The sequence below is a fragment of the Babylonia areolata genome, chromosome 19, assembly GCF_041734735.1.
Source record: "Babylonia areolata isolate BAREFJ2019XMU chromosome 19, ASM4173473v1, whole genome shotgun sequence".
Lineage (NCBI taxonomy): Eukaryota > Metazoa > Mollusca > Gastropoda > Neogastropoda > Buccinidae > Babylonia > Babylonia areolata.
Genome location: NC_134894.1, coordinates 3,057,312 through 3,079,487, shown reverse-complemented (window position 1 = coordinate 3,079,487; position 22,176 = coordinate 3,057,312). Strand labels below are relative to the sequence as shown.

The window sequence follows — 22,176 nt, the reverse complement described above, 5'->3', positions numbered from 1 at the left end:
ATAGTGTAACATCATTCATACACCTCTTCCACTAGAACCCATTCACCCCATCCCCCCACCACAAATACACACACACACAAAAATGGCCGGGGTCTGGTAGGTGGGTAAGAAAGATCTGTAGTTAAAAAAAATTGTTTGAACAAATACGGTTCAAGGATAGATGGAAAAGATTCCACAGTGAAACAGTGTCCGATATTTTGTGGTAGAGGTTTCCAGAAACAAGTTCCGCAGACCCACAACAGAGGGGACTCTCCCTGCAGTCGGCCCCTCTCACCTCAAACTCCCTCTCCTCCAGCCAGGTGCTGTTGGCGCGGGGTTCGGGGGTGGGGGTGCGGTAGATCTCCTCCTTCTCCAGAGCCTCCTTCTTCATCGTCTCCGTCCTTTCCTGAACACACAGCACACCTGTCTTCACACCTGTCTTCTCACAGCACACCTGTCTTCACACCTGTCTTCACACACAGCACACCTGTCTTCACACACAGCACACCTGTCTTCACACCTGTCTTCTCACAGCACACCTGTCTTCTCACAGCACACCTGTCTTCACACACAGCACACCTGTCTTCACACACAGCACACCTGTCTTCACACACAGCACACCTGTCTTCACACCTGTCTTCACACACAGCACACCTGTCTTCACACACAGCACACCTGTTTTCACACCTGTCTTCTCACAGCACACCTGTCTTCACACACAGCACACCTGTCTCCATACCTGTCTTCACACACAGTTCATCTGTCCTGTCTTCACACACAGCACACCTGTCTCCATATCTGTCTTCTCACAGCACACCTGTCTTCACACCTGTCTTCTCACAGCACACCTGTCTTCACACACAGCACACCTGTCTTCACACCTGTCTTCACACAGCACACCTGTCTTCACACCTGTCTTCTCACAGCACACCTGTCTTCACACCTGTCTTCTCACAGCACACCTGTCTTCACACACAGCACACCTGTCTCCATATCTGTCTTCTCACAGCACACCTGTCTTCACACCTGTCTTCACACACAGCACACCTGTCTTCACACACAGCACACCTGTCTTTACACATGTCCTCACACACAGCACACCTGTTTTCACACAGAGAGAAGCACACGTGTCTTCACACACAGCACACATGTCTTCACACACAGCACACGTGTCTTCACAAACAGCTCACCTGTCTTCACAGAAGCACACCTGTCTACACACAGCACACCTGTCTTCACACAGCACACCTGTCTTCACACACAGCACACCTGTCTTCACAAACAGCACACCTGTCTTCACACAGCACACCTGTCTTCACACACAGCACACCTGTCTTCACAAACAGCACACCTGTCTTCACATACAGCACACCTGTCTTCACAAACAGCACACCTGTCTACACACAGCACACCTGTCTTCACAAACAGCACACCTGTCTTCACACAGCACACCTGTCTTCACACACAGCACACCTGTCTTCACAAACAGCACACCTGTCTTCACACAGCACACCTGTCTTCACACACAGCACACCTGTCTTCACATACAGCACACCTGTCTACACACAGCACACCTGTCTTCACAAACAGCACACCTGTCTTCACACAGCACACCTGTCTTCACACACAGCACACCTGTCTTCACAAACAGCACACCTGTCTTCACACAGCACACCTGTCTTCACACAGCACACCTGTCTTCACACACAGCACACCTGTCTTCACAAACAGCACACCTGTCTTCACACAGCACACCTGTCTTCACACACAGCACACTAACACACACAGCACACTAACACACACAGCACACCTGTCTTCACACAGCACACCTGTCTTCACACACAGCACACCTGTCTTCACAAACAGCACACCTGTCTTCACATACAGCACACCTGTCTTCACAAACAGCACACCTGTCTACACACAGCACACCTGTCTTCACAAACAGCACACCTGTCTTCACACAGCACACCTGTCTTCACACACAGCACACCTGTCTTCACAAACAGCACACCTGTCTTCACACAGCACACCTGTCTTCACACACAGCACACCTGTCTTCACAAACAGCACACCTGTCTTCACACAGCACACCTGTCTTCACACACAGCACACTAACACACACAGCACACTAACACACACAGCACACCTGTCTTCACACAGCACACCTGTCTTCACACACAGCACACCTGTCTTCACACCTGTCTTCACACCTGTCTTCACACACAGTTCATCTGTCCTGTCTTCACACACAGCACACCAGTATTCACACGTAGCACACCTGTCTTCACACATCAAACACCTGTTTTCACACACAGCGCACCTGTCTTCACACATAACATACCTGTCTTCACACCTGTCTTCACACACAGCGCACCTGTCTTCACACCTGTCTTCACACACAGCACACCTGTTGTCAAACACAACACAACTGTCTTCACAGACACATACCTGTCTTTACACACTGCGCACCTGTTGTCAAACACAGCACACCTGTCTTCACACACAACACACCTGTCTTCACACACAACACACCTGTCTTCACACACAGCACACCTGTCTTCACACACAACACACCTGTCTTCACACACAGCACACCTGTCTTCACACACAGCATACCTGTCTTCACACCTGTCTTCACACAGCACACCTGTTGTCAAACACAACACAACTGTCTTCACAGACACATACCTGTCTTCACACACTGCGCACCTGTTGTCACACACAGCACACCTGTCTTCACACACAACATACCTGTCTTCACACCTGTCTTCACACACAGCACACCTGTCTTCACACACAACACACCTGTCTTCACACACAGCATACCTGTCTTCACACCTGTCTTCACACACGGCGCACCTGTTGTCAAACACAACACACCTGTCTTCACAGACACACACCTGTCTTCACACACAGCGCACCTGTTGTAACACACAACACACCTGTCTTCACAGACACATACCTGTCTTCACACACAACACACCTGTCTTCACACCTGTCTTCACACAGTACACCTGTTGTCAAACACAACACAACTGTCTTCAAAGACACACACCTGTCTTCACACACAGCGCACCTGTTGTCACACACAGCGCACCTGTCTTCACACACAGCGCACCTGTTGTAACACACAACACACCTGTCTTCACAGACACATACCTGTCTTCACACACGGCGCACCTGTTGTCAAACACAACACAACTGTCTTCACAGACACACACCTGTCTTCACACACAGCGCACCTGTTGTAACACACAACACACCTGGCTTCACACACAACACACCTGTCTTCACACACAACACACCTGTCTTCACACCTGTCTTCACACAGCACACCTGTTGTCAAACACAACATAACTGTCTTCACACACAGCGCACCTGTTGTAACACACAACACACCTGGCTTCACACACAACACACCTGTCTTCACACACCTGTCTTCACACACAGCGCAGCACAATGCAAGGGTGAACAACTATCTGGTGTAGCATATATGGATCATCCTGCATGTTTTGACACCTCCTGGAAACTGACACTGACCTTAATTCTTTATTCTTTGAGAAGTGGAAACAACCCTTACTGTCTTCATGTTCAAAGTTGATCGGAATTTTACCCTAACCCTTCCCACAACAGTAACTGTATTCATAAACAATGCTTAATGGAATGTTACCTAATCTTTCATTGTTTGTGGAGTGTGCGTGTGCATGTGCGTGTGTGTGTGTGTGCGTGTGTGTGCACATGTGTACTTACATGTGTGCATGTGAATATGTCTGTACATTCCACATGATAATTTCAGAAGTATTGTAATAAGGTGTAAGAGATTCAGAATCTCAAAACCATGAGCAATACAATTACAGTTAGGCAGAATTGCATGCAACACACACACATACAAACATGCACACATACACACACACACACACACACACACACACTCACACACACACACTCTCTCTCTCTCTCTCTCTCACACATTCCAAAACCTTTCATGTTTTAGAATATAAAAAAGGACAAAAAATAGGGGAAAAACCCCTAAACCTGTCAAAGTGTGAATACATTTTTTGCATGCTGGCATGTTATATACCAAGCTGTACCACAAAAAGCAAATGGCTAAAAAAAACTTTTTGTGAAGAAGGTAAGAGATGGAGATACACAGACTACAGTCTAACTGAAGCATACAGAAACATGCAACATTCCCCACCACGCTGCAGAAAGAAAAACATACTGACAAGAAGTAAGAAGTAAACAGATGATAACAAAAAACATTATTTGCCATGGCAGGAGACACAAGCAGCTTTCCTGCTAAACATTTCTTTTTGGGCCATGTGCACATCAACTGAATCAAAATACACACATTCCCCCATTTTCCATCTTGGAGAAATCCAAGTGCTTGACCACAGGGCTTCTGTCCATCTGAGGTCTGTGGTTCAAATCTGCAGGTGGTGGCTGGTAGGTTAACATTTTCTCCACTGTCCAGTCTAACAAATATTCTGATCTGCTGATGCCCGAGTCTGCTTCATGTATTCACAGGCTTAAGATCACAAGTCTCCTGCTTTTTTCCTCTCTCTCTCTCTCTCTCTCTCTTTTTAAAATCTCCAAATGTCTATCAATCATTTGAAAATGCAAAAATTCAAAAAGACAGCTGTCATTCAAACAAGATCACTGTAAACAAAAGAATGATATACCCAGTGCAATGAAGCAATATGTACTGGTACATTATTTCTCAAAAGAAAAGTGTCCAGATGAAAAATATACACAAGAATATACAGTGCCTAGGGAAATAAAAGATATGACATGCCCTTGATGCCTGACATGCCATACCGCTGTAGATAGTGAAGAAAATAGTAAAGCCTTAGCGGTGCTCTCTCCTCTGCTTCATGCATACAATGTATACAGCTGTGATCAGTGAGAAGAAAAACCACACCCAAAGATAAATCAGACAGCTGGTGAAGTTATCCTGGACACACTCTCCTCTCTCTCTCTCTTTCTTCCTCGCTCTCTCTCTCATCCCTATGCATACATATATGCACAATGCATTCATGAAATGCACACACACACACACACACACACACACACACACACACACATTGACACATTTGAGTATGCACACACACCATTGACACATTTGAGTATGCACACACACACACACACACACACACACACACACACACACACACATTCACACATTTGAGTACACACACACACACACACACACACACACAATTGACACATTTGAGTATGCACACACACACACACACACACACACACACACACACACACACACTCACTCTCTCACTCACTCACTGCCACTCTGATCACCCTGAGAGGTAAAGCACAGAGAGAGGAGAGGCATGCTTCAATACATCAGTGACACCAGCACCTTTCCAGCAGCTATTTCTTCAGTGCCATGTGCACACAGCCTGTGTCATCATATGACATTGCAGCAGAGGTCCCACCACCACATGGGGTTCAAATCCCAGCAGAGGTCCCACCACCACATGGGGTTCAAATCCCAGCAGAGGTCCCACCACCACATGGGGTTCAAATCCCAGCAGAGGTCCCACCACCACATGGGGTTCAAATCCCAGCAGAGGTCCCACCACCACATGGGGTTCAAATCCCAGCAGAGGTCCCACCACCACATGGGGTTCAAATCCCAGCAGAGGCCCGGTGGTAATGGCCTCACCACCACATGGGGTTCAAATCCCAGCAGAGGCCTGGTGGTAACGGCCTCACCACCACAAGGGGTTCAAATCCCAGCAGAGGCCTGGTGGTAACGGCCTCACCACCACAAGGGGTTCAAATCCCAGCAGAGGCCTGGTGGTAACGGCCTCACCACCACAAGGGGTTCAAATCCCATACAAGGACCACCAGTTTTACTCCCCCCCTTCACTCCACCTTCAGTCATGGTTTGGGTGTTAGACTTTCGGATCAGACAATAAACTGAGGTCCAGTGTGCAGCTTTTGGCACATGTAGAAGAACCTGTGGCAACAAAAGGGATTTCCCTGGCAAAATTCTGGAAAAAAACAACTTTGAAAACACTTGCAGACAGAAAACAACAACAAAATAAGGTTGGCGCTGCGCTGTGGCTCCCTGGGGAGAGCATATGGAATGTGTCTGTTGTGACAAGTAAAACAATACAATACAATACAGTACAGTATGACACAATGCACATATTTCCCCCATTTTGCCCTTCACCGGTGATAGCATGCAAAGTGAAGTCATTCCAAAATAACCAGGTATATAGATGTAGTATGTATATATAACATTTTGTGGCGCTGTGTCCACGCATCGTGACAAGCAGATGAGTAACCCATCCCATATCTGTACTTACTTTTCCAGACTTGAGCATGAAAAAAAACGTTCACACACAAAATAAATAATATACATCACTGTCATCAACAGAGAGACATGATGAAAAGAAGAAGAAAAAAAAAGTCAAATCCAAAACTAACGGCTGTAGGTTTGTTAACACTAAATAACACTGACAAAGCAGGCCAACCCAAACTGTATAAACCATGCCCCCCACCCCCTTCCTGTTGTCCGTCATCCCCCCTTTCTAATTTCATCAATAAAATGTTCATGTTTCTCATTCAATCCTTCATACTTTACAGTCAGGTTTACCTCAATGAAGGACAATCAAAACATACATAAACCACCACCTGACCCTAACCCCACTGAGAGAGTGGAAGATGTTCTCTACAATTCTTTTTTTTTCTCATCCTATTCAATGACATTTATAAAATGTTAATATTTTCTGTTCAACCCTACATACTTCGGAGTCAAGTGTACCTCACTGAAGAATAATCACAACATATAATACCTATCACCAAACCCAATCTCCATAGAGAGAGCAGAAGGTGGTCTTTACAGTCTATTTGTCCTTTTCAATGATAAAATGTATAAAACGTTTTACGTTTCTCATTCAATCTTTCAAAATCAAGAGTCAAGAATATCAAACTAAAGGACATTCTCCACACCATCATCCCACACCTTTCCTAGAGCAGAAGGTGGTCTCTACAATTTTTCATCTTTTCTAATCTCATTTTACGTTCCTTATTCAACCCTTCATACTTCACAGCAAAGCATACCAAACTGAAGGACAAGGACAAGACAGACAACTCTGTCACCAGCCTTAACCCCTTCACCTTCTTCGTCTCCAGAGCAGAAGGTGGTCTCTACCATTTTTCGTCCTTTACAATGACATGCATCCTCATTCAAAACATACATACACATACAGTCTATCACATTATTACCCATGTACTTTTTTGCTCCTTCTCTGAGTGGAAGATGGTCTCTACAGTTTTTACCATTTTGTAACTACATTGTTGACGTTTGTCATTCAATCTTTTACAAACGAAGTCAAGTGTACCAGCTGAAGGATAACCAGAACACAGACAACCTATCACAGAACCCTGTCCCCATACCTTACTCTCCTTCACAGAGCACAAGGCAGTCTCTACAATCTTTTTTCCTTTCCAAATTCATCAACAAAATGTTGATGTTTCTCACTCAGTCCTTCATATTTCAGAGTAAAGCACACCAAAGTGAATGACAATCACAACACAGACAAACCCAGCACCGAACCCCAACCCCACACTACCTTCTTGTCTTTCTCCAGAGCGGAGGGAGGGCGGGAGAGGGGGGCAGGTGGCTGCCAGACAGGCATCCCTCTCAGCGCGTCATCCTGGGGTCCCACCATCTCGGCAATCATCTCCGACCTCTTGTTGCGGGAGCTCTCCAGTCCAGACCTGGCCTTGCCACCCAGCCCTCCTCCTGTGGCCAGGCTGTAGGCAGGGGGGGTAACTTGGGTTAGTCAACATGGGTTGTATCCCCTCTTGATTGTACACAGTGAACAAATGTAAAAGAACAAGTATGTCATCACATACATCACAAGCATGGAAGGTACTATTATTCATCATTAAAAATTATTTCCAAAGAGTGTAACTATGGAGCACAACATGCTTTACAATGATACTAAGAAGATAGAAAGATATGTTTAAAAATTGATATAAAAATGAACACTGCTCAAAATATCTAAAACAAGGGCTTCACACCCGATCCCATCTATGAAATACCCAAGTGCACACATGCACAGTTCAAACACACACACATACCTCTGCACACATACAAATGTGTCGGACGTGTGTTTGAAGACACTGATGTCAACATGTATTGCATTTTACAGACTAATGTGACACTTTTTTTTTTCATAACTTCAAGTTCAATCTAGGTGCCTTATAATATTGTAAACTTAAACATGTACATCCCCCATACCCCCACCTATCCACACGTTCTTCCACCCCACACACAGAGATACGCACATACACACGTATACACGTACACCAACACTCTGTCACCACCCCACACCCCCACACAGACACTGACTTCCACTTGTAGCAGCAGAGCACCCCGTCATAGCCGATGGTGAAGATGGACTGACAGTCATCCGAGAATGCCACACTGTGCACACCTCCACTCCTGTAGTCATGGGGCTGGATGGTCAGTGTCCGTTCCTGCCAACACACCGCCACACACAATAAACAATACATAATACTTTACTACCTGGATGGTCACTGTTCGATCCTGCCAATATATCACATTGACATTACAATGTCCCCCTCCCCACACAGGCACATACACACACATCCCAACACACCCACACACCACCCCCTCCCCACACAGGCACATACACACACATCCCAACACACCCACACACCACCCCCTCCCCACACAAGCACATACACACACATCCCAACACACCCAAACACACACCACCCCCTCCCCACACAAGCACATACACACACATCCCAACACACCCACACACCACCCCCTCCCCACACAAGCACATACACACACATCTCAACACACCCACACACCACCCCCTCCCCACACAAGCACATACACACACATCCCAACACACCCAAACACCACCCCCTCCCCACACAGGCACATACACACACATCCCAACACACCCACACACCACCCCCTCCCCACACAGGCACATACACACACATCCCAACACACCCAAACACACACCACCCCCTCCCCACACAAGCACATACACACACATCCCAACACACCCACACACCACCCCCTCCCCACACAAGCACATACACACACATCCCAACACACCCACACACCACCCCCTCCCCACACAAGCACATACACACACATCCCAACACACCCAAACACACACCACCCCCTCCCCACACAGGCACATACACACACATCCCAACACACCCACACACCACCCCCTCCCCACACAAGCACATACACACACATCCCAACACACCCACACACCACCCCCTCCCCACACAAGCACATACACACACATCCCAACACACCCAAACACACACCACCCCCTCCCCACACAGGCACATACACACACATCCCAACACACCCACACACCACCCCCTCCCCACACAAGCACATGCTCACACATCCCAACACACCCAAACACACACCACCCACCCCAGTCTTTCCCCCACACACACCCAAACACCCCCCCCCCCTCCACGCACACACCCTCCCCCACGCACACCTCTCCACCCCCAACCCCCATCCCACCCCCCATCTCACCATACTGCCAATGGTGCGCAGACTGTGGGCTCCATCGGGGACAAAGGAAGAACACACACACACACACACACACACACACACACACACACACACACACACCACCCCACCCCCCATCTCACCATACTGCCAATGGTGCGCAGACTGAGGGCTCCGTCAGGGGCGAAGGAAGCCAGCCACTTGAGGTGAGGGGACAGCAGGACGTTGCCTCCCTGCAGCTGGTGACCACTGTAGCTGTTGTCAGTGTTGAGGTACAGCTCTGGGGCATCCTTCTGTCTCACACACCATCACAACACTCTGTTCTGTATTATCATTATCACTGTTGTTGTTGCTGTTGTAGCAGAGTAGTGCATTGTGTATTGTACAGTGACCACTGTTGCTGTTGTAGCAGAGCAGTGCATTGTGTATTGTACGGTGACCACTGTTGCTGTTGTAGCAGAGTAGTGCATTGTGTACTGTACGGTGACCACTGTTGTTGTTGTAGCAGAGTAGTGCATTGTGTATTGTACGGTGACCACTGTTGTTGTTGTTGTTGTAGCAGAGTAGTGCATTGTGTACTGTACAGTGACCACTGTTGTTGTTGTAGCAGAGTAGTGCATTGTGTATTGTACGGTGACCACTGTTGCTGTTGTAGCAGAGTAGTGCATTGTGTATTGTACGGTGACCACTGTTGCTGTTGTAGCAGAGTAGTGCATTGTGTGTTGTACGGTGACCACTGTTGCTGTTGTAGCAGAGTAGTGCATTGTGTACTGTACAGTGACCACTGTTGTTGTTGTTGTAGCAGAGTAGTGCATTGTGTACTGTACAGTGACCACTGTTGTTGCTGTTGTTGTAGCAGAGTAGTGCATTGTGTACTGTACGGTGACCACTGTTGTTGTTGTAGCAGAGTAGTGCTTTGTGTACTGTACAGTGACCACTATTGTTGTTGCTGTTGTAGCAGAGTAGTGCTTTGTGTACTGTACAGTGACCACTGTTGCTGTTGTAGCAGAGTAGTGCATTGTGTATTGTACGGTGACCACTGTTGTTGCTGTTGTTGTAGCAGAGTAGTGCATTGTGTATTGTACGGTGACCACTGTTGTTGTTGTAGCAGAGTAGTGCATTGTGTATTGTACGGTGACCACTGTTGTTGTTGTAGCAGAGTAGTGCATTGTGTATTGTATGGTGACCACTGTTGTTGTTGTAGCAGAGTAGTGCATTGTGTATTGTACGGTGACCACTGTTGCTGTTGTAGCAGAGTAGTGCATTGTGTACTGTACGGTGACCACTGTTGTTGTTGTAGCAGAGTAGTGCATTGTGTATTGTACGGTGACCACTGTTGTTGTTGTAGCAGAGTAGTGCATTGTGTATTGTATGGTGACAACTGTTGTTGTTGCTGTTGTAGCGGAGTAGTGCATTGTGTATTGTACAGTGACCACTGTTGTTGTTGTAGCAGAGTAGTGCATTGTGTGTTGTACAGTGACCACTGTTGCTGTTGTAGCAGAGTAGTGCATTGTGTGTTGTACAGTGACCACTGTTGCTGTTGTAGCAGAGTAGTGCATTGTGTATTGTACGGTGACCACTGTTGCTGTTGTTGTTGTAGCAGAGTAGTGCATTGTGTACTGTACAGTGACCACTGTTGCTGTTGTAGCAGAGTAGTGCATTGTGTGTTGTACAGTGACCACTGTTGTTGTTGCTGTTGTTGTAGCAGAGTAGTGCATTGTGTACTGTACAGTGACCACTGTTGCTGTTGTAGCAGAGTAGTGCATTGTGTATTGTACGGTGACCACTGTTGTTGTTGTTGTTGTAGCAGAGTAGTGCATTGTGTACTGTACAGTGACCACTGTTGTTGTTGTAGCAGAGTAGTGCATTGTGTGTTGTACAGTGACCACTGTTGTTGTTGCTGTTGTTGTAGCAGAGTAGTGCATTGTGTATTGTACGGTGACCACTGTTGTTGTTGTTGTTGTAGCAGAGTAGTGCATTGTGTACTGTACAGTGACCACTGTTGTTGTTGTAGCAGAGTAGTGCATTGTGTACTGTACAGTGACCACTGTTGCTGTTGTAGCAGAGTAGTGCTTTGTGTACTGTACAGTGACCACTGTTGTTGTTGCTGTTGTAGCAGAGTAGTGCATTGTGTACTGTACAGTGACCACTATTGTTGTTGCTGTTGTAGCAGAGTAGTGCATTGTGTACTGTACGGTGACCACTGTTGTTGTTGTAGCAGAGTAGTGCTTTGTGTACTGTACAGTGACCACTATTGTTGTTGCTGTTGTAGCAGAGTAGTGCTTTGTGTACTGTACAGTGACCACTGTTGTTGTTGCTGTTGTAGCAGAGTAGTGCTTTGTGTACTGTACAGTGACCACTGTTGTTGTTGTAGCAGAGTAGTGCATTGTGTACTGTACGGTGACCACTGTTGTTGTTGTAGCAGAGTAGTGCATTGTGTATTGTACGGTGACCACTGTTGTTGTTGTAGCAGAGTAGTGCATTGTGTATTGTATGGTGACCACTGTTGCTGTTGTAGCAGAGTAGTGCATTGTGTATTGTACGGTGACCACTGTTGCTGTTGTAGCAGAGTAGTGCATTGTGTACTGTACGGTGACCACTGTTGTTGTTGTAGCAGAGTAGTGCATTGTGTATTGTATGGTGACAACTGTTGTTGTTGCTGTTGTAGCGGAGTAGTGCATTGTGTATTGTACGGTGACCACTGTTGTTGTTGTAGCAGAGTAGTGCATTGTGTGTTGTACAGTGACCACTGTTGCTGTTGTAGCAGAGTAGTGCATTGTGTGTTGTACAGTGACCACTGTTGCTGTTGTAGCAGAGTAGTGCATTGTGTATTGTACGGTGACCACTGTTGCTGTTGTTGTTGTAGCAGAGTAGTGCATTGTGTACTGTACAGTGACCACTGTTGCTGTTGTAGCAGAGTAGTGCATTGTGTGTTGTACAGTGACCACTGTTGTTGTTGCTGTTGTTGTAGCAGAGTAGTGCATTGTGTACTGTACAGTGACCACTGTTGCTGTTGTAGCAGAGTAGTGCATTGTGTATTGTACGGTGACCACTGTTGTTGTTGTTGTTGTAGCAGAGTAGTGCATTGTGTGTTGTACAGTGACCACTGTTGCTGTTGTAGCAGAGTAGTGCATTGTGTGTTGTACGGTGACCACTGTTGTTGTTGTTGTTGCAGCAGAGTAGTGCATTGTGTACTGTACAGTGACCACTGTTGTTGTTGTAGCAGAGTAGTGCATTGTGTACTGTACAGTGACCACTGTTGTTGTTGCTGTTGTTGTAGCAGAGTAGTGCATTGTGTACTGTACAGTGACCACTGTTGCTGTTGTAGCAGAGTAGTGCATTGTGTACTGTACAGTGACCACTGTTGCTGTTGTAGCAGAGTAGTGCATTGTGTATTGTACGGTGACCACTGTTGTTGTTGTTGTTGTAGCAGAGTAGTGCATTGTGTACTGTACAGTGACCACTGTTGTTGTTGTAGCAGAGTAGTGCATTGTGTACTGTACAGTGACCACTGTTGTTGTTGCTGTTGTAGCAGAGTAGTGCATTGTGTATTGTATGGTGACAACTGTTGTTGTTGTAGCAGAGTAGTGCATTGTGTACTGTACAGTGACCACTGTTGCTGTTGTTGTTGTAGCAGAGTAGTGCATTGTGTATTGTATGGTGACAACTGTTGTTGTTGTAGCAGAGTAGTGCATTGTGTACTGTACGGTGACCACTGTTGCTGTTGTAGCAGAGTAGTGCATTGTGTATTGTACAGTGACCACTGTTGCTGTTGTAGCAGAGTAGTGCATTGTGTATTGTACAGTGACCACTGTTGCTGTTGTAGCAGAGTAGTGCATTGTGTATTGTACAGTGACCACTGTTGTTGTTGTAGCAGAGTAGTGCATTGTGTGTTGTACGGTGACCACTGTTGTTGTTGTAGCAGAGTAGTGCATTGTGTGTTGTACGGTGACCACTGTTGTTGTTGTAGCAGAGTAGTGCATTGTGTATTGTACAGTGACCACTGTTGCTGTTGTAGCAGAGTAGTGCATTGTGTGTTGTATGGTGACAACTGTTGTTGTTGCTGTTGTAGCAGAGTAGTGCTTTGTGTACTGTACAGTGACCACTATTGTTGTTGTTGTTGTAGCAGAGTAGTGCATTGTGTACTGTACAGTGACCACTTTTGTTGTTGCTGTTGTAGCAGAGGAGTGCACTGTGTACTGAACGGTGACCACTGTTGTCAAGAGACAGATACAGCTCTGGACGTTCTGTTACACACACACACACACACACACACTCTTCTATCTTGTGATAACACCTAACGGCTTAATGTCAGTCCTTGTTACTGCACTGAATGCTATTTGTGTCACTTCACTAAATGTCAGAAACTGGCAAACGCCTCTCGTGGTTTGATGGCGTGATGTCACCACCAAGACAGACGGACCACATGATGACGGGTGCCACACACCTTTTTGGGGATGTCAGCAGGGAAGGTGATGGTGTGCACGGCGCGGGTCCCACAGCCCAGGGTGTAGGCCACGGCCCCCTCCCCCAGGGCGATGCCGTATGACGGGTTCATCAGGTAAAAGGTCACCTTATGGATGGCTTCCTCCTTCAGGTCACACCGCGCGCTGTTGTAGCTGTACTTCAGGTCTGTCAGCACACACACACACACAGGCACACATAGGCAAAGACACACGCACATACACAGGCACACGCGCGCACACACGCACGCACACATACACGCACAACACACACACACATACACACACAGGCACACGCAACACACACGTATAAATATAGGCAAATGCACACATACACACACACAGTGGCACATGCATATGTACGCGCACACACACACACACAGATATACAGATCCTTATGTGCAGATGGAAAACTGACGCTTTCGAAACAAAATATACAAGGAATATTTCATAGTTGATTAATCAGATTCTTTACTTTGTCTCTATCCCCCAAATTTCCTTCTCCATTCTGAGTTTCTATTTCTAGTCACATTTGTAATTGTACACAGTTCGAACACATTCCAATACACATATGCACACACATTGGACACTTTTTCCATCTAAAATCACTTTAGTGAACAGATGTTAAATTAATGAACAACCAACACATGCAAATAAACATCCATCATTATACTGAATAAAAGATGAAGTGTGTTGGTATATGCATGGAATGTGTGTGTATATGTGTGTCGTGCAGAAAATCTAATGTTTGTGTGTGACCTGTGTGTGTGTGAGAGAGAGAGAGAGAGAGAGAGAGTGTGTGTGTGTGTGTGTAGGACTAAGCTTCCCTTTTTTTCATAAATAAGTTGATTTTTTATGAGCAAACATGTGGACTATTTATCTTTTAGAAACAATAAAGTATTCCTGTATCCTGTAACTTGTATCAATACACACTTAAAAGATTTTACGTCACACACAAGAGGGCTACCATGAAACTGCATATCGCACACACATGCTTTCATCCCAAACAAACTCCCTTCATTGATGACAAACACTTACTCTCAGGGAGACTGAAAATTGATTGAAATCACCTTTGATGAGGGTGTCGGTAATGTCAAATCTGACGATGTGATTGGACGTGTTCTTGGGAGCTTTCCCAGCATGCACAGCAACCAGCACACGCACCATGGAGCTCTTGGTCACCACGGAGATGTCCATCACTTGACCCTCTATGTCTGTACAGCACAAGTTCACTGCTGTCAGCTTTTGGTGCGTTTTGTTCCTGGTGTTTTTTGTGAAGGTTCTCACTGAGCACTGTGTCTCTTGCTAAGTACTGCTGCCATACATTCACTTCCAAAAAACATTAATATATGCATACATATATAAATATATATTTATATATAAATTGAGAGACAGACAGACATACACAGAGAGACAGAGAGAGACAGAGAGACAGATGGCATCAAAGCCCCAAACATAGACAGATAGATAGACATCAAAGTCCCCTGGACAGACAGACTGATAGATAGGTAGGTAGACAGATAGACAGATAGTCAAGATAGATTGACAGATGGCATCAAAAGTCCCCTGAGGAAGGCCAAAAGCTGAAATATCAGGAAAATCTGCTGTGACTTGTTGGCACTGGTCTTCCTTTTCTGAATGCTTTCAGTGTCTCTGATAGATGAGTAGCACTCTCCTCCAAAAATGTAATTGAAGACTTTTTTTTTTTTCCAAAAATACCCCCTCCCCCCAAAAAAACAAACAAACAAGAACAAGAAATAGATTACTGATCACCACTGGAAACCTGATCATTCATCTTCTGTTCAAAGAAGTAACAGAAGGTTATCACTGGCCTTGGACCAAGTACACGAGACAGGCCTGTACTGGAGTGACTACACTGAACTGGGCTGACTCTTCCACACACTCTTCTGGTTTTGTAGGCCTTAATCATACATGACTTTGTGTACTGTGTGTAATTATGTTTATGTTCAAGTTAGATGGGTTTTTTTTTTATAACTCTGGTGAAAAACTATTGGAATGGTAATTGTCAGAAGCATATCCTGGGTTTGTGTGCATCAGTGTGACTGCACTCGTGCCTAATTTTATTTTCCTGCTTAAAAGAAACATCATTCAGGTTCTACTGGACTGAAATTTACACCCCCCCCCCCCCCCCCCCCCCCACACCCCCATCCAGCTATAGCTCAGTGTAGTCAGCTGGGCAAACAACAGAGCTAACAAAAAAGATGAACATAAAACACTCACCAGTAAAACCCAAGGTATTAAAGTTGGAGGAAGGACGGCCATCAAGGATGAAGACAATGCCGTCATCGCCCCCAGTGAACAGATACATGCCGTCCTGATCAAACCTGGTGACCAGAGCACTGCTCAGTGAACACTGCTGTCACAGACATGAAATGTAGTAACATGACTACAGCACTGCTGAGTGAACACTACTGTCACAGACATGAAATGTAGTAATATGACTACAGCACTGCTGAGTGAACACTGCTGTCACAGACATGAAATGTAGTACCATGACTACAGCACTGCTGAGTGAACACTACTGTCACATACATGAAATGTAGTAATATGACTACAGCACTGCTGAGTGAACACTGCTGTCACAGACATGAAATGTAGTACCATGACTACAGCACTGCTGAGTGAACACTACTGTCACAGACATGTAGTAACATGACTACAGCACTGCTGAGTGAACACTACTGTCACAGACATGTAGCAACATGACTACAGCACTGCTGAGTGAACACAACTGTCACAGACATGAAATGTAGCAACATGACCACAAATGAACACTACAGGTCACAGACATGAAATGTAGCAACATGACTACAGCACTGCTGAGTGAACACTACTGTCACAGACATGTAGCAACATGACTACAGCACTGCTGAGTGAACACAACTGTCACAGACATGAAATGTAGCAACATGACCACAAATGAACACTACAGGTCACAGACATGAAATGTAGTAACATGACTACAGCACTGCTGAGTGAACACTACTGTCACAGACATGAAATGTAGTAACATGACTACAGCACTGCTGAGTGAACACTACTGTCACAGACATGAAATGTAGCAACATGACTACAGCACTGCTGAGTGAACACTACTGTCACAGACATGTAGCAACATGACTACAGCACTGCTGAGTGAACACAACTGTCACAGACATGAAATGTAGCAACATGACCACAAATGAACACTACAGGTCACAGACATGTAGCAACATGACTACAGCACTGCTGAGTGAACACTACTGTCACAGACATGTAGCAACATGACTACAGCACTGCTGAGTGAACACAACTGTCACAGACATGAAATGTAGCAACATGACTACAGCACTGCTGAGTGAACACAACTGTCACAGACATGAAATGTAGCAACATGACTACAGCACTGCTGAGTGAACACAACTGTCACAGACATGAAATGTAGCAACATGACTACAGCACTGCTGAGTGAACACAACTGTCACAGACATGAAATGTAGCAACATGACCACAAATGAACACTACAGGTCACAGACATGAAATGTAGTAACATGACTACAGCACTGCTGAGTGAACACTACTGTCACAGACATGAAATGTAGTAACATGACTACAGCACTGCTGAGTGAACACTACTGTCACAGACATGAAATGTAGTAACATGACTACAGCACTGCTGAGTGAACACTACTGTCACAGACATGTAGCAACATGACTACAGCACTGCTGAGTGAACACTACTGTCACAGACATGAAATGTAGTAACATGACTACAGCACTGCTGAGTAAACACTGCTGTCACAGACATGAAATGTAGCAACATGACTACAGGACTGCTGAGTGAACACTACTGCCAGACATGAAAAAAAAAAGACAAACAGTAGTAACACAGCGCTGATATTTGTGTGGCGACAAACCAAACCACCTTCATACCCACCTTTGACAAGTACACATATCTCCCAAACACTGGATGAAGGACTTCCCTTACAAAAATGTTTACATAGAAGGCTGGAAAAACTACAGAAAGAGAAATAAGGAGGGTAGGGAGAAGCTATTTTAGAAACAGGTATCTTTTATAGCCAGACAGGAGACATGAATTTCATGAAACTGAAGAGGAAGATGATTTCAAGTGTATGGTCCAGAGACAGAAAGAGCGGCAGCCGACTGTGGAGTGTTTGACTGTGGGAACACACAGAGTGAATCTGAACCTGACTGAGAGACACACAGAGACACAGAGAGAGAGAGAGAGAGAGAGAGAGAGAGATGGGATGTAGAGGTGAAGCCAGTCACATAGGCATGACGAGAGTGCTGATCTTGTGCTATATTCTGAGTGAGACAAGGAGCCGATGGACAGACTGCAAAGAGAGGAGTGATGGACTCAGATCTTTTCTGTCTGAGAACCAGTCAAGTTTTTTACATTCTGAAAGGAGTGAATGTAAGAAGCAAGCCAACCTGTAAGCAGCAAACAATACAGATTTTTTTTTTTTACCAACAAAACACCAATTCCAAAAAGAAAAAAAATTCACATGGGTGTTTTGATGTAACTGGAGCTGTGAACACATCAGGAGAAATACTCACACCACTGTCTCGGAGCAGTGAGCACAGCAGTAGAAATACTCACACCAATGTCTCGGAGCAGTGAGCACAGCAGGAGAAATACTCACACCACTGTCTTGGAGCAGTGAGCACATCAGGAGAAATACTCACACCACTGTCTCGGAGCAGTGAGCACAGCAGGAGAAATACTCACACCACTGTCTTGGAGCAGTGATCACAGCAGTAGAAATACTCACACCACTGTCTCGGAGCAGTGATCACAGCAGTAGAAATACTCACACCACTGTCTCGGAGCAGTGATCACAGCAGTAGAAATACTCACACCACTGTCTCGGAGCAGTGAGCACATCAGGAGAAATACTCACACCACTGTCTCGGAGCAGTGAGCACAGCAGGAGAAATACTCACACCACTGTCTTGGAGCAGTGAGCACAGCAGGAGAATGACTCACACCACTGTCTTGGAGCAGTGAGCACAGCAGTAGAAATACTCACACCACTGTCTCAGAGCAGTGAACACACCAGGAGAAATACTCACACCACTGTCTCGGAGCAGTGAGCACAGCAGTAGAAATACTCACACCACTGTCTCAGAGCAGTGAACACACCAGGAGAAATACTCACACCACTGTCTTGGAGCAGTGAGCACATCAGGAGAAATACTCACACCACTGTCTTGGAGCAGTGACCACAGCAGAAGCAATACTCACACGAGCGTCTTGACGTAGCTGCCGTAAAGGCGGAGGCGTTGGACGACACGGGGCCTGTCGACATTTGTGAAGTCCACAAAGTACAGCTGGCCCCCGACGCTGCCCACCACCACAAAGTGTGCCAGGGGGCTGCACGCAATGCAGCTGGCCTGAAAACCATCACTGTCACTGTACCAGCACTTCACTTTCACTGTTCTATTTCACTGTAGGTTCCCTCACTGACTGACCGAGCGTGTTGGGTTGTGCTGCTGGTCAGGCATCTGCTCAGCAGATGTGGTGTAGCCTATATGTATTTGTCTGAACACAGTAATGCCTCCTTGAGAAACTGAACTGAACTGAAGTATGTTTCAGTTTCAGTTTCAAGGAGATGTCAAAGTGTGTGGACTGATCCATACACTCTGCACCACGTCTACTGTAAAAAAAAACACATAAAAATAAAAATGAAAAGAGCAGACGCCTGATTTTTACATGAACCCAGTGCACTGATGAGGCCTTGAGGGCCTACCCTAGGTTTGTATAAAGCATCCGCATAAACTGGGGAAAAATCAACACAATAAAACATAGTAAAATGAAAGATATGTGGAGGGCAAAGTTCAGAAATGATCAGACTATAGGAACAGATGAAAAGGTTCATCTGATCATCCTCTTTGCTAAATACTCTGTTTATAAATGCAAACTGAATAAAACACAACTAAACACGGAGAATTTTTAGAAAGACCTGAGCTACAAGTAGAAACTGAAAAATATATAAACATTTCACAGAGTCAAAACAAACTGAATTCCGTTCAAAATGCTATCCATACCAAAAGCTCACAGGACAGCACTCATGAGTTGTTGTTTTTTCTTCTCCATTAATTCTACTGTTATCTGATGGAATGTTCCTGTGCTCAATTTTACCTTGTGTGTGACCATGTCATGCTGCCAACATTGTTGACACATGTATATATATATTTTTTTCTTTTTTTTTTAATCACAACAGATTTCTCTGTGTGAAATTCAGGCTGCTCTCCCCAGGGAGAGAGCATCGCTACACTACAGCACCACCCATTTTTTTGTATTTTTTCCTGCATGCAGTTTTATTTCTTTTTCCTATCAAAGTGGATTTTTCTACAGAATTTTGCCAGGAACAACCCTTTTGTTGCAGTGGGTTCTTTTACGTGCACTAAGTGCATGCTGCACACAGGACCTTGGTTTATCATCTCATCCGAATGACTAGCGTCCAGACCACCACTCAGTTAAAAAAAAAAAAAGAAGATATAATCTTTATTACCTCATAAAGAGAAATTACAGACCAGGTTCCTCAAAACAAAATACAAAAACATTAATTAAACATGACAAATATATGTCAAATTTCTATATACTCACAGCGATATTTCATGTTTCTCTATATACAGACAATGTGATAGTTATATCAACTGCATCTATGCACTGTGACGCAAGCGACAGGAGTGAACAAGTGTGTGACAGGCCAGAAATGGCTTTCAACAAGACACAGAAGCAGGCGGCGGTGTGAACGTACCGGCTCGCCCAGTGACAGGGAGGACAGGAGAAGTCCCTTGTCTATGGACCAGGCCTGGATCATCCCATTGGACCGTGCACTCTGAAACACACAGCAACACTCACACCTCTGTCTTTCTCTGCATCTCTCTATCTCTCTGAATTACTTCTGTCTCTCCTTCTCCCCCTCTGCCCCCCACCGCCCCACCCCATCTCTACTCCTCCTCTCTCCCTGTGTCTCTGTCTCTCACTCCCCCTCTGCCCCCCACCGCCCCACCCCATCTCTACTCCTCCTCTCTCCCTGTGTCTCTGTCTCTCTTTCCCGCCCTCTGCCCCCCACCGCCCCACCCCATCTCTACTCCTCCTCTCTCCCTGTGTCTCTGTCTCTCTTTCCCCCCCTCTGCCCCCCACCGCCCCACCCCATCTCTACTCCTCCTCTCTCCCTGTGTCTCTGTCTCTCTTTCTCCCCCTCTGCCCCCCACCGCCCCACCCCATCTCTACTCCTCCTCTCTCCCTGTGTCTCTGTCTCTCTTTCTCCCCCTCTGCCCCCCACCGCCCCACCCCATCTCTACTCCTCCTCTCTCCCTGTGTCTCTGTCTCTCTTTCTCCCCCTCTGCCCCCCACCGCCCCACCCCAACTCTACTCCTCCTCTCTCCCTGTGTCTCTGTCTCTCACTCCCCCTCTGCCCCCCACCCCAACTCTACTCCTCCTCTCTCCCTATGTCTCTGTCTCTCCTTCTCCCCCTCTGCCCCCCACCGCCCCACCCCATCTCTACTCCTCCTCTCTCCCTGTGTCTCTGTCTCTCTTTCTCCCCCTCTGCCCCCCACCGCCCCACCCCATCTCTACTCCTCCTCTCTCCCTGTGTCTCTGTCTCTCTTTCTCCCCCTCTGCCCCCCACCGCCCCACCCCATCTCTACTCCTCCTCTCTCCCTGTGTCTCTGTCTCTCTTTCTCCCCCTCTGCCCCCCACCGCCCCACCCCATCTCTACTCCTCTCTCCCTGTGTCTCTGTCTCTCTTTCTCCCCCTCTGCCCCCCACCGCCCCACCCCAACTCTACTCCTCCTCTCTCCCTATGTCTCTGTCTCTCTTTCTCCCCCTCTGCCCCCCACCACCCCACCCCATCTCTACTCCTCTCTCCCTGTGTCTCTGTCTCTCTTTCTCCCCCTCTGCCCCCCACCGCCCCACCCCATCTCTACTCCTCCTCTCTCCCTGTGTCTCTGTCTCTCTTTCTCCCCCTCTGCCCCCCACCGCCCCACCCCATCTCTACTCCTCCTCTCTCCCTGTGTCTGTCTCTCACTCCCCCTCTGCCCCCCACCGCCCCACCCCAACTCTACTCCTCCTCTCTCCCTGTGTCTCTGTCTCTCACTCCCCATCTTCCCTCCTTCTCTCAAATGTTTGCTTTGATGTTTACTT

At 46.4% G+C, this 22,176-nt stretch overlaps 1 protein-coding gene across 1 annotated transcript in view; it reads right to left on the bottom strand.

Annotated features, from left to right (window-relative positions):
• Positions 1 to 22,176, bottom strand: part of LOC143293380 (cilia- and flagella-associated protein 43-like) — a 70,848-nt gene that overhangs the window by 39,031 nt on the left and 9,641 nt on the right. Inside the window, exons 10-18 of the mRNA XM_076604190.1 lie at positions 20,787 to 20,867; positions 19,268 to 19,416; positions 16,243 to 16,346; positions 15,072 to 15,215; positions 13,986 to 14,170; positions 9,682 to 9,831; positions 8,369 to 8,496; positions 7,584 to 7,767; positions 275 to 385 (exon numbers count right to left, since the gene is read on the bottom strand). Coding sequence (XP_076460305.1) covers positions 275 to 385; positions 7,584 to 7,767; positions 8,369 to 8,496; positions 9,682 to 9,831; positions 13,986 to 14,170; positions 15,072 to 15,215; positions 16,243 to 16,346; positions 19,268 to 19,416; positions 20,787 to 20,867 — 1,236 coding nt within the window. The remainder of the gene's footprint in view (positions 1 to 274; positions 386 to 7,583; positions 7,768 to 8,368; positions 8,497 to 9,681; positions 9,832 to 13,985; positions 14,171 to 15,071; positions 15,216 to 16,242; positions 16,347 to 19,267; positions 19,417 to 20,786; positions 20,868 to 22,176) is intronic.